Source organism: Squalius cephalus, assembly GCF_949319135.1.
Source record: "Squalius cephalus genome assembly, chromosome: 6".
In the NCBI taxonomy this organism is placed as follows: domain Eukaryota; kingdom Metazoa; phylum Chordata; class Actinopteri; order Cypriniformes; family Leuciscidae; genus Squalius; species Squalius cephalus.
Genome location: NC_137127.1, coordinates 2,040,808 through 2,054,403, shown reverse-complemented (window position 1 = coordinate 2,054,403; position 13,596 = coordinate 2,040,808). Strand labels below are relative to the sequence as shown.

The window sequence follows — 13,596 nt, the reverse complement described above, 5'->3', positions numbered from 1 at the left end:
GCGTGAAAGTGACGTTAATTCAAACCCTCTATTGTGCATTGCACTTTCTACCATTCAAAGTAATGTGAGTGCACTGTCTTTGTATATCTAAAGTGCAGTCAGAGACAGATGTGATTCCTCATGGCACCTATTACAGTGAAATCTCTCAGGTAGCAGAGCCATTTTATGTGTGGTATTCCTATAAGACGTTGCTTACAGCACCTTTAACTCCTCCATCTTGCCTGCACTGATCACAGTACCAGAGAGAAGACTGATCACATGTGCATCAGGGTCGTTATAGCCACATTTGCATAAAGTTAAAGTGCCGTTGTTGTGAAGTGTCGAGTCCCACTGAAGTGATGAGTCCCAGCTTAGGACCCAAGCAATCCGATTGGTTCAAAGCACGTTTTATGGGTAATCGCTTTAGTGCATGGTTACAAGTCGTTTGAATTGCGTTAATATATTTTAACTTGTATGTTTCATATACTAGTATATAACCGAAGCTATAGATTGTGAATTTAAACACATCTCGTTCTTAGTGTTTTTTTTTAGTTAGCTTAGATAGTAGCATAGCATACAGCTATCCGAAATGATAAGAGACAACGTTTTTCTCACCGTCTACGATATTTTTCCATAAAAAAACTTGGATAACAAATATGATACAAGCATAATTCTGTTTAAGAATTAATTATGACATGACATGCTTGTAATGAAAACAAATTTTTATTATTTTTGAAAGGGGACAGTGTACATTAATCAACATTAAAACAATGTAAATGTACCCGAGTTAGCTCAAAAGTGCTAATAATATGTGCACTGGCACATATCCGATTTATTTCCACATATGAATGAGGCCTGAAACCGATCTCGAAATATCCGAATGCATGCGTTTTTTTCCTGTTTACACGGTCATAGAACACATCCGATCTGTGTCACATATGAGCAAAAAATCGGAATTGGATCACATTTCACTGAGAGTGTAAACGAGGCCATAGTGTCGGCCCACATCCGGTAAACGTTGAATCCACATGTACCAGATGTGGCCCGACCCGATTTTGTCTGGGTTTTATCTGTTATATGTAGTGAGGAAAAAAACAGATGGCTTATTTTGTGTTGATCTGATGGGTGTGTATTTAAAAGGATGAGGTTTTTAACTCACATTGTCCTGTCATAACCTGCTTGCTGTCCGGCGCTGTGAATGCTGCGGTCTGTGGGCGCATGTGACATGCATAAACTAACCAGAACTACCCATCTGTCTGTGGAGAGACTCGTGACCTCTAACTGAACAACCTTTCTGCATCAGCAATAACCCGCTCTCTAAACATCTCGGGACCCGAGTCTTGTGCTGGGGTTTATGATTAATGGATAAGGATTATTGGTAACACTTTACAACATGGTTCCAATTTTTTTGCATTAGAAAACATGCATACGTTTAAAGCATTTATTAATCATAGCTAACGTTAATTTCAACATTTTCTAATATATTACTAAAATTAGTTGTATCAGTTCATAATATTTAATGAACATGCTGTTTACATGTGCATGTTTTTCATACAAATACTTGGTATATCTCTAACTAAAACAAATATGATCGTTGTATTCTGCTAGTTGAAACCTTTTCAATGATATATGACAAGTCTATCTGTTATGCACGATTGTACATATCACATTTTCATGTAAAGCAGTTTTTGTTTCAAGGTTAAAGTTCCCCTGTGTGGAAATCAAGCTTTTAATGTTGTTTGTGTGTTAGGGTTAGCCTAACTAGTCCTTGGTATTTTGCTCAACTTCTATAAAACTAGTGCAGGACTATTTTCTGGACACTCTAGGTCAATAATTATCCAAAAATTAAAAAAAATAGAAAATGTTTCCCCTTTGGATAGCTATAAAAATGGGCGTGGCCGAGTGTACAAAGATAAAATCCTGTGATTCCTAAACAATTCCAGAACTTCACGAAATAGGTGAGCACATATGACATATGATTGTAAACAAGCATGCAAACTTTTATGGCGATCAGACCATAGGTGGCGCCATAGCTGTCATAAACAATATTTCCATGATGGTAAATGATCTGAAATTGTAGAAAATGGTCTTTTTCATCTCTAATTTGGGTGTATTATCGTACAATTCCACTTAAAGGCCTTAAAGCGCTTGAACCTTGTTTTTGGTAACTATAACAAGAAATAAATTTGTTACATGATTTATTAATCTGTTAGATAATGCATTAACTAATGGAACCTTCTTGTAAAGTGTTGGCCTTTCTTTCTTTTTTTTATATGAGATTGCACTCACAGTTTTACATTGTGTAACTATTTCCATGTTTTTGCTGACCTTGGGAACCCAGATAATATCTTCACTAAAGAGATCCTGGGAACATTTCCAAGCAATCTCCCAAAAAAAACAATTGTGTGTTTCTACTGCAAATGTGACACAATGAGCCCAGACAGAAAATAAAACATGACAGCATGATCAGCACATTCGGTCTCAATAATATAACTACTTCAAAAACAATTATTCTCCCGCTGTTGCATTTTATAATAACCTGTGGAAGCTTGTTTCCGCCACAGAATAAAACATTTTAAAAGATAATTGCGACTTTTTATCTCACAATTGCGAGTTTACATCATCAGAATTGCGAGATATAAAGTCAGAATTAAGTGAAATAAAGTCGCAATTGCATGTTATAAAGTCAGAATTGCGAGATATAAAGTCAGAATTGCGAGATATAAAGTCAGAATTGCGTGAAAAAGTCAGAATTGCGAGATATAAAGTCAGAATTGCAAGATATAAAGTCAGAATTGCGAGATATAAAGTCAGAATTGCGTGAAATAAAGTCGCAATTGCATGTTATAAAGTCAGAATTCTGACTTTTTTTCTCGCAATTGCGACTTTATATCACGCAATTCTGACTTTTATAACACATGCATAATTGCGAGTTTACATCTCGCAATGTGAGATATAAACTCACAATTGTGAGATATAAAGTCCAATTCTAAGGAAAAAAAAGACGGACTTTTTTTTTTTTTTTTTTACCTCAGAATAGTTTATATCTCACAATTCTGACTTTATAACACGCAATTGAGACTTTATATCATGCAATTCTGACTTTATATCTCCCAATTGCGTATTATAAAGTCAGAATTGCGAGATCTAAACATGCCATTCTGAGAAAAAAAAGTCAGAATTTCAAGTATATTTCTCGCAATTGCGAGTTTATATCTCATAATTCTGACTTTATAACACACAATTTTGACTTTATATCATGCAATTCTGAGATAAAAATTCAGAATTGTGAGATTAAAAAGTCGCAATTACCTTTTTTATTTTTCACTCTGTGGTGGAAACAAGCTTCCATAACAACCATTTAAAGTGAAAATAACTGAAAAACAAGCATGTTTATCCTCTCATTTTGTTCCATTTGTGATTAATGTCTTTTTTCTTGCATGTTCTTCGACCCTGATGAAGATGATGAACCAGCTGGACCAATGTAAGAACACAATTTATGAACATTCATTTATTTATTAACACTTGTGTGACCAATGCATGTATTGATTGTGAACCGTGTACATCCGTCATCCAGAAAAACGAACTCTACGAACAACCACAAAGAGAAAAACGTACGACAGCGGAACACAAACTGAGCCGACGACGGACCAACGTTGAAAAGCGCTGAAGGTTTACGCATTACAATTCATTCTGAGTTACAAACCAGCATGCAAATGTTCCCTTTAGTTGATTAAATCCCTTCTCGTTTCCCAGATGACCAACTGCATATCCTGACCATCCGGAGGAGAGGAGAAGCTCCTGGCGATCTTCAGCGACGCACAACCTTCCTCACGCGGTGAAGAAAACAACAATAATGACAGCATTACACTGGCACAAACGAACAATAAAGACTGTCTTAAGTTTGCCTTATCCAGGCTCATGGTGTGTGTGTGAATGTGGACGCTGACTGAATCATGAAGGTGGTGATGATGATTTTACATGTGCTGTTAACGTTGCATTTCTTTCTTTTATCATGCCCTCCTGCTGCACTAATTCTTTTTCATATCTACATGTTGTCTCGAATGCATGCAATAACATAATCTAATAAGATTCAGATATCGTTTTTCTATTGTTACTTTAAATGGCGTTGCATCCAAATGAATAACCTATGTGTGTGTGTGTGTGTGTGTGAGAGAGAGAGAGAGAGCATATCAGCGTGTGTGCGTGTGTGTTTTTAAAGAAATTTAAATGGATAAAAAAGTAAGGAATCATCGAGATCTTTGTACAGTTTATCATCCAATACTAAAAGGAGGTGTTTTGTCTTAAACTAGAATGCAAGAACCTTTGTGAGTGGCAGAACAGTATTTAATCTTAAAAAAAGCTGATATTGTATTAAATGAAATGGATACATGTAAAACATTTATTTTCTAGAGTTATTTAGACGTCTTGTACATGTGGTGCTGTAAGTGTTCAAATATTACAATAGCATCTGTAAAAAAGAAAAATAATATATCTTTTTTTTTTTTTTAAATGTCGTTTCTTTTTAGAAGAAGAGATGATTCTTGTACAGCATGGCTATAATCCTATGCAATATGTATTCATATAGACCTACTGACAATTGTAAGGTGGGGTGGGTTTGTTTAATTTCTGAGAATAATAAAGCTTTAACGGGACGGTGAGATAAGGGTGCTTCGCATTGTGAACTGCACTGCTGTAGTTGCATGACAACTGATCAATACAGTGTGTGTGTGTCACCATAATGGACCAACATACGAGCGAGGAAGTGGGTGGAGCTAAAGCCATTACAAACTATGTGAAACCAATTGTTTCCTTTTTCAGAATAAAGGTTCCAAAATACTCCTGTGTTAATGAGCATTCTGTGGAGCTTTTCTCACTTAGCAACAGTAACCAATGGGGGCGGAGCTTATCAAAGGCGGAACTGGATTTTGAGCAGTATTCGGGTAGTATTGTTTTATATACTATTAGTTTTGAATTGGCTTTAAAATATATATACACTCACCTAAAGGATTATTAGGAACACCTGTTCAATTTCTCATTAATGCAATTATCTAATCAACCAATCACATGGCAGTTGCTTCAATGCATTTAGGGGTGTGGTCCTGGTCAAGACAATCTCCTGAACTCCAAACTGAATGTCAGAATGGGAAAGAAAGGTGATTTAAGCCATTTTGAGCATGGCATGGTTGTTGGTGCCAGACGGGCCGGTCTGAGTATTTCACAATCTGCTCAGTTACTGGGATTTTCACGCACAACCATTTCTAGCATTTACAAAGAATGGTGTGAAAAGGGAAAAACATCCAGTATGCGGCAGTCCTGTGGGCGAAAATGCCTTGTTGATGCTAGAGGTCAGAGGAGAATGGGCCGACTGATTCAAGCTGATAGAAGAGCAACTTTGACTGAAATAACCCCTCGTTACAACCGAGGTATGCAGCAAAGCATTTGTGAAGCCACAACACGCACAACCTTGAGGCGGATGGGCTACAACAGCAGAAGACCCCACCGGGTACCACTCATCTCCACTACAAATAGGAAAAAGAGGCTACAATTTGCACGAGCTCACCAAAATTGGACAGTTGAAGACTGGAAAAATGTTGCCTGGTCTGATGAGTCTCGATTTCTGTTGAGACATTCAGATGGTAGAGTCAGAATTTGGCGTAAACAGAATGAGAACATGGATCCATCATGCCTTGTTACCACTGTGCAGGCTGGTGGTGGTGGTGTAATGGTGTGGGGGATGTTTTCTTGGCACACTTTAGGCCCCTTAGTGCCAATTGGGCATCGTTTAAATGCCACGGCCTACCTGAGCATTGTTTCTGACCATGTCCATCCCTTTATGACCACCATGTACCCATCCTCTGATGGCTACTTCCAGCAGGATAATGCACCATGTCACAAAGCTCGAATCATTTCAAATTGGTTTCTTGAACATGACAATGAGTTCACTGTACTAAAATGGCCCCCACAGTCACCAGATCTCAACCCAATAGAGCATCTTTGGGATGTGGTGGAACGGGAGCTTCGTGCCCTGGATGTGCATCCCACAAATCTCCATCAACTGCAAGATGCTATCCTATCAATATGGGCCAACATTTCTAAAGAATGCTTTCAGCACCTTGTTGAATCAATGCCACGTAGAATTAAGGCAGTTCTGAAGGCGAAAGGGGGTCAAACACAGTATTAGTATGGTGTTCCTAATAATCCTTTAGGTGAGTGTACATACATATATATATATATGTGTGTGTATGTGTGCTTTCATTTTATTTGTAATAATTTTGCTATGTGCTTTCGCCATTTTTATTAGTTTTGATTTTGAGCTGTTATATTAGTATTATTTATATACTATTATAGTATTTAATATAGTTTTGAATCATCTTTATATTTTTTTTATTTTTATTTTTTAGTTCCAGTTTTAGTAATTTTATGTGCTTTTGTCATTTTTACTGGTTTTGATTTTGAGTTATTTTAGTATTATTTATAAACTATCATAGTATTTATTAATGTTTTGAATAAGCTTTATTTTATTTAGTTTTTTCTTCATTTTAATTTTAATTACAGTTTTAGTAAATTTATGTGCTTTTGTCATTTTTATTCGTTTTGATTTTGAGCAGTTATTTTAGTATTGTTTATATACTATTATAGTATTTAATATAGTTTTATTTATAGTTATCTTTGATTATATACACACACACGTATATATTTTTATTTTTAGTAGTTTTACTATATGCTTTTGCCATTTTTTTCTTGATTTTGAGCAGTGTATTAATGTTTTAAATGAGCTTTAATTTTATTATATTTTACTTTCATTTTAATTTGAGTAATTTTGTTGTGCTTTTATAATATTTATCAGTTTTTTTATATTTCAGTTTTATATATACATATATATATATATATATATATATATATATATATATATATATATATATATATATATATATATATATATATATATCTCAGCTTTAGTCCTAGTAATTTTAGTACAACTTATTTTATTTCAGTTAGTTGCCAAGGTATTATTTCTATTTTTTTTAATTACAAGTATTTTTTAATCTGATATTTATATTTAATTTAATTTAACAAATTGATTTTAAATAGTTTCAGTTAACAGGCTCTGCTCTACCTCATTCTTGCATTAGCTCCTTTAGCTTGTTCTCGACCTCCTCCACGAAAGCAGGAAAACCAGCATCCAGCAGACAGAGGCGCAGTAACGCCTCCAGGCCTCCAGAGGGCAGCGTGCTCTGATGATACGCCATCGGCAGGGACAGCTCACACTCGCCCAGGAAGAACTGAAGAGGAAGAGATTATAATGCATGAAAAAGTCAGTGTGCACTTCACGGATGACATCTCAGAGGTCACATTAGAATATCACTGACTACAGCATCTAATTCAGCGAGTCAACACCAGATACAGGCTCTCAGTGTAATCATGGTACCTGAGAGAGGTGTTTGATTGACAGCGCTCCCATGGCAACGGCAGGGGCCTCCCGTGGTGCATCTTCAGGGGCCTGAAGTGGAAACAGAAATAGATTCATTCATTATAGTCTCAGGACTCACGCGGAGGGCCTCACCAGCCGATCAATACTGTCATTACTAATTGAATATCCTCATCCCTGAGAATCTTTCTTATCCCTGCCGCGGGGAGACAACGTGACTAACCATATTTTACAAGGAGAATTCCCTTTGTCCCTTTAGAGCCTCAAGTCTGTGTGTTTACATCAGATTCACAAATAAGCAGTTCTGCTGAGGGTGGGATTATTTCACTCGTCGCCCATTTAAATATTCTCATGTGGCAACAGCACCACCTAGTGATGAAAATTCCAAAATAACATTCATTATTTGTTTTAATTAACTTAAATCAAAGCTGACAAAAAGGTATTTTTTAAGTAAATGTCTAAATGTCTGGTCTAATTATGCACACTTAATTGGTGCATTATATATTAAAGATAAAGAATCTCATCATTCTGTCCTACATTATTTCCTGTCCTACATAAATATTCTGTTGTACATCACATCACATGCATTAATTGTCTTGTCATTTTACCAGTTTATCGCTTGATTATTGATTAATTATTGATTATTGATTAATTATTATTGATGATATTATGTACAGTAAGTCCAGATAGATAGTAGCTCTAGTAGTACATACCACCGTTGTTTACCCATAGTTTTCCCTTTAATATTAACAAACATTAAATGGATGGATGGATGAACAGAAGGATGGATGGATGGGTTTTAGGTGGATGGATGTGTGGATGGAAGGATGGATGGATAAAAAGGATGGATGGATTTTAGGTGGATGGATGTGTGGATGGATAAAAGGATGGATGGATAAAAGGATGGATGGATTTTAGGTGGATGGATGTGTGGATGGAAGGATGGATGGATAAAAAGGATGGATGGATTTTAGGTGGATGGACGTGTGGATGGATAAAAGGATGGATGGATAAAAGGATGGATGGATTTTAGGTGGATGGACGTGTGGATGGAAGGATGATGGATGGATGGGGTAAAAGGATGGATGGATGTGTGGATGGATAGAAGGATGATGAATGGATGGATGAATAGAAGGATGGATGGATAAAAGGATGGATGGATTTTAGGTGGATGGACGTCTGGATGGAAGGATGATGGATGGATGGGGTAAAAGGATGGATGGATGTGTGGATGGATAGAAGGATGATGGATGGATGGATGGATGAATAGAAGGATGGATGGATAAAAGGATGGATGGATTTTAGGTGGATGGACGTCTGGATGGAAGGATGGATGAATGTGTGGATGGATAGAAGGATGGGATGGAACGATGGATGGATGGATGGATGGATGGATGGATGGATGGATGGATGGATGGATGATGGATGGATGGATGGATGAATGGATGGATGGATGATAGAAGGATGATGGATGGATGGATGAATAGAAGGATGGATGGATGGATGGATGATGGATGGATGGATGGATGAATGGATGGATGGATGGATGATAGAAGGATGATGGATGGATGGATGAATAGAAGGATGGATGGATGGATGGATGGATGGATGGATAAAAGGATGGATGGATTTTAGGTGGATGGACGTCTGGATGGAAGGATGGATGGATGTGTGGATGGATAGAAGGATGGGATGGAACGATGGATGGATGGATGGATGGATGGATGATGGATGGATGATGGATAGATGGATGGATGGATGGATGGATGGATGGATGGATGGATGGATGATGGATGGATGGATGGATGGATGGATGGATGGATGATGGATGGATGAGTATTTCTGACCTGCTGTTGTTGTGTAGATGTCTCAGGCTCCTCAGGATTGGCTGTTGCAGATGCAGGATTGATCAGGTGCTCCTGGACGGGAACATAATCCTGCAGTTTCTCCACAGCTTTTCCACAGAAATCTGCAGCTTCTGCTCGACTGGTGCCCTCAAACTGCAGTCTGAGCAAACGGCTCTCTCCCTTACATACACACACACACACACACACACACACACACACACACACACACACTCTGACCTCGGTTGCATAAACGGTTAAGACTAGTCTTACTACTTAGTCATCACATTTTTTTTTTCTTTAAGGCTGTTCATAACTGTTTAAAGTCAGTTCTATAAAAACGTAGATTGGTCTGATTTGATACTAGAAAGTAAGACTGATTGCCCCTTGACTCAACGCTAGTTGGTCACACTAGTAATTAAGACACAGTCTAAAGCCCTATTCGGACGGGACTAGTGTAGGAGGAGGAGTAAAGTAATAATCACCAGAGCTTCTCTGTGACTTTAGTCCCGTCCGAATGTGCATCTCACTGATCATCACGGACAATGTCAGTAAAGATTACAGAGACTTTTACTTTCAGTAAAAAGGTCCGGAAAAATGACCTCAGGTAATGCTAATCCCGTGCAAATAGACCTGCTGTAAATATGTACGTAAATATTCCGTCATTTCCTGTTTAAAAGTAGTTTTCCGGGGTTTTTCAAGTATGGAGACGCTTGAAAAAGCATCAGTTGCGTTCTAGACGCTGGGACAATTCCCAGAAGTGGTGCAAAGATGCTTGAGTTCCAGACATGGCGTCTATCTGAGAAGGAGCTCAATAAATAAGACATGTGGCGCATGTAAAAATTACTCATTTTGAGTTGATTCTCACTTGAATTATAGAACATCGGCATCTTGGTGAATGCACGTCTTCCCAGTGGTGCCACGACATAAGTGACAGGCATCTGATCCAGAGACAGTGGGTTCGAGTCCCGCGTGGGACGACTTTAGAAAAATTGTGGAATATTGTGTCATTTCGATTCCTTTATTATTCAAGTGTTGTTCTAATCTTTCTTTCTCTTGGATTAGAAATAGGTTTGTTTTTGTTCATTCTGTGTTCATTCTCATCTGAACTTCTGTTCATTTTGAGTTCAATTTCACTGTTTTTTCATGCATGTTCGGTTTCTGCTGTTTTTGCTCTTCCTGCTCTGCACTGCTGTTCCCCCGCATCGCTGCCTGCAGCTATATTTACAGCTGTATTTATATATGTGAAAACAAACCAGGAAAGAAGAGACGTTAGGATTGAGGAGATAAATTAGAGATTCTTTGTGCATTCCAGTGAATTATTAATGGGATATATATCGTAAACTAAATCGGGAGAACAGACCACAAATGTGCAGAATATGCTGTAATTTTTGCATAGTTTTACAGTGAAATGCAAATGAAAAAATTAAATTATCACAAGGAAACGAATGCAGCGACTTAAACAAGCTCTTGCCATAGATATTCTTGTTATAACATGTCACGTTAAAATACCAAGAGTTACGTTATTCTCATGATGTCTGAAAATAAATCATGAGAGAAAGTTGACAGCTCATTCAGTCAAACTGACGCATCAGCTTTATTATGATTTGAAATTATTAGTTTCAGTCTTTATGTTAATTAATCAGTCTTAAATTAATAACGCAGTAAGATCGTCAGGAATAAGGTGGATAAGATGCAGTGCTGTTTGTAACAATAATGCAACTTATAGGGACTTGTTTGTTTTCAAGGTAAGCATCAGTATTCATGAGTTTTTTTTGTTGGAGAAGAGATCATTAGCTTAATTAACGAGGCACAGAGTCTGTCTTTGAGCTGTAAGATGAAGGTCACTCAGAAGCAGCTATTTTTTTTTTATTTAAATTTGCATATTAAAATTGTTTATTGCTTTCAAGGACAAAGAGGCGGAGCCTGCCTTCAGGACAACACAAGCAAATCAAGTGAAAAGAAAAAAATGTGAAATGTGAGAAGAAAAGAAAAAATATCACAGTGAATATTCTCACCTTTAAAGTAATGTTGAACAGCAGACTGTCTGATTTATGCTGGATCTTCAGGAAGCTCTGTGCATTGAGCAAAGAAAAACCCTCCTACAAAACAGAAAACAGGACCACACCACACATCATCATTATCGAGCAGAGACTCGTTTAATAGGATTATATCGGGCTGAAAACACATCGTTAAAGCAGAGCAGCCTCCTCCAGTGTTTCTAATGCAGTCTGTCAATCCCACTGCAAACAAATGATCAGTTAAAGGGTTAGTTCACCCAAAAATGAAAATTCTGTCAGTAATTCCTCTCCCTCATGTTGTTCCAACTCTATAAGACTTTCGTTCATCTTCAGAACACAAATTAAGATATTTTTGATTAAATCTGAGAGCTGTCTCACTCCTCCATAGGCTTCTCTGTTATTAAAACTTGCCGGCCCAGAAAGTTAGTAAAGGTATCGTGTTAAAATAGTCCAAGTGACTACAGTGGCTCAACCTTAAGTTTATCAAGCGACGAGAATACTTTTTGTGCGCAAAAAAACACACAAAAATAACGACTTTATTCCACTATTCATTTTCTTCTGTGTTTCTCTGAGTGAGTTCACATTAGGGTTGCCAACTTCAGAAAAGAAAAATGCGGGACAATCGTGGTTCTTTACAGGAAATTAAGGGACACTCAAAATATTTGCACTGTATCACACAGTATATGTCATTTCAGGTTTGTATGTGTTTAAAATTTATGTACAATTTAATTCTAAAACGAATTTTAAGGTCACACAAAAAAGTCACATTACACACAAACCATAGTTAAAAAAAAATAGCACTTATCTGAAATAGAAAGCTTTTGTAACATTATACACTACATTTTAAAGAAATTAAAGAAAGTAATGGCATACTTTTCCCTCAGGAAGATTTCATGTTTTCTTGCGTGGCTGGATGTTGAACAATAATCACGTTGTTTGAATTCACCAAAACTGATTTGCTGAAATCAAAACCCGGCCGGACAGTGAAAGGGATTTGGCGTTAGCGCGAGTCCGGAATCTCCGGATCGAACGGGAGCGACCAGACAGCAGAGGATTCTGTTCGCAAATCAAACAATAATTTGTCCCAAAAGAATAATTAAAGGGATAGTAGGTGGATCGTCCAAATTAAACAATTCCCCATCGTAAGTACACATTGTCTTAAATGTCTTTAATGCGACATCTAGTGTATATATCTATGCACCAGTCAGCGCACACGTCACACACCAGGAAGCGCCCGCGCCCTCAGATCACTTGGACGTGGTTGTGTTACAAGAGGTAAAAACCATATAAATACTGTTCGTTTTCTCACACAAACTGCTCGTTTCGTGTCTTAGGCCATCAATGTGTACTTACGATGGGGAATTGTTTAATTTGGACGATGGGGAATTGTTTTAATTTGGACTCTGTGCATGCTCTTTGAGGTGGTGACCATAGACCTGCATTATATGACTGACAGACAAGAACGGTTTGACCTAAAAATATCAAAATTGAAACTACTGCGGAAAAAAAGACACCTGCATCTTGGATGCCCTTGAGGTAAGCTAAAACATACCAAAATTTAATTTCAAAGTGAACTATCCCTTTAATTCTCAATTTAGAGTCTGTTATTCGTATGGTCTGATGCACGTGAGTGTGGACTGTGATTGGATGATGCGGTCTCGTGATCACTAAAGTGTCGTGTTGCTGTTGTATCAGTCAGTGGTTAGATCAGCGAAGCAGTCTATTTAATCGGGACAAGGGAGGTCCCGTACGGGACAAATAAATTAGACCCAAAATACGGGACGTCCTGGCTAATTCGGGACAGTAGTGAGCCTGCGTTCTGACGTATTGCGATAGTCACTTGGACTATTTTAAACATTGTCTTTACTAACTTTCTGGGCCGTCAAGTTTCAGTAAGAGAAGCCTATGGAGGAGTGAGACAGCTCTCAGATTTAATCAAAAATATCTTAATCTGTGTTCTGAAGATGAACTAAAGTCTTACGGGATTGGAACAACATGAGGGAGAGTAATTATTGGCAGAATTTGCATTTTTGTGTGAACGAACCCTTTAACACACTGTAGTTAACAACTAGAGCCAAAATGTTATTTTCTGGAGAAAATATGAATGTTTTTTAACAATGCAAGAGTTGCAACAACAATGCAAGGATGATGTGTGGGTGGATGCCTCGATAATTAAAAAATATTTTCTCCATTGAGTCATTGAGTGCAAGGTATTTTTGCTGTTACACAAGCATGTCAGAAGAGGGCTCTACTAACAACCTCAATGCCACACGACTGCCATGTTCACCAGGACACAGGCGATGTGTAACCAGGACCCACA

The 13,596-nt window shown here is 37.5% G+C and overlaps 2 protein-coding genes across 2 annotated transcripts in view; one reads left to right on the top strand and one right to left on the bottom strand.

The window, feature by feature from the left end:
* Positions 1-4,830, top strand: part of nptnb (neuroplastin b) — a 55,031-nt gene extending 50,201 nt beyond the window's left edge. The window contains exons 7-9 of the mRNA XM_079873868.1: positions 3,442-3,463; positions 3,557-3,651; positions 3,736-4,830. Of these exons, the coding sequence (XP_079729994.1) occupies positions 3,442-3,463; positions 3,557-3,617 (83 nt within the window). The 3' untranslated portion in view covers positions 3,618-3,651; positions 3,736-4,830. The remainder of the gene's footprint in view (positions 1-3,441; positions 3,464-3,556; positions 3,652-3,735) is intronic.
* rec114 (REC114 meiotic recombination protein) overlaps positions 3,727-13,596 on the bottom strand; it is a 12,462-nt gene continuing 2,592 nt past the window's right edge. The window contains exons 3-7 of the mRNA XM_079873878.1: positions 11,274-11,357; positions 9,259-9,438; positions 7,412-7,483; positions 7,100-7,265; positions 3,727-3,805 (exon numbers count right to left, since the gene is read on the bottom strand). Of these exons, the coding sequence (XP_079730004.1) occupies positions 7,101-7,265; positions 7,412-7,483; positions 9,259-9,438; positions 11,274-11,357 (501 nt within the window). The 3' untranslated portion in view covers positions 3,727-3,805; position 7,100. The remainder of the gene's footprint in view (positions 3,806-7,099; positions 7,266-7,411; positions 7,484-9,258; positions 9,439-11,273; positions 11,358-13,596) is intronic.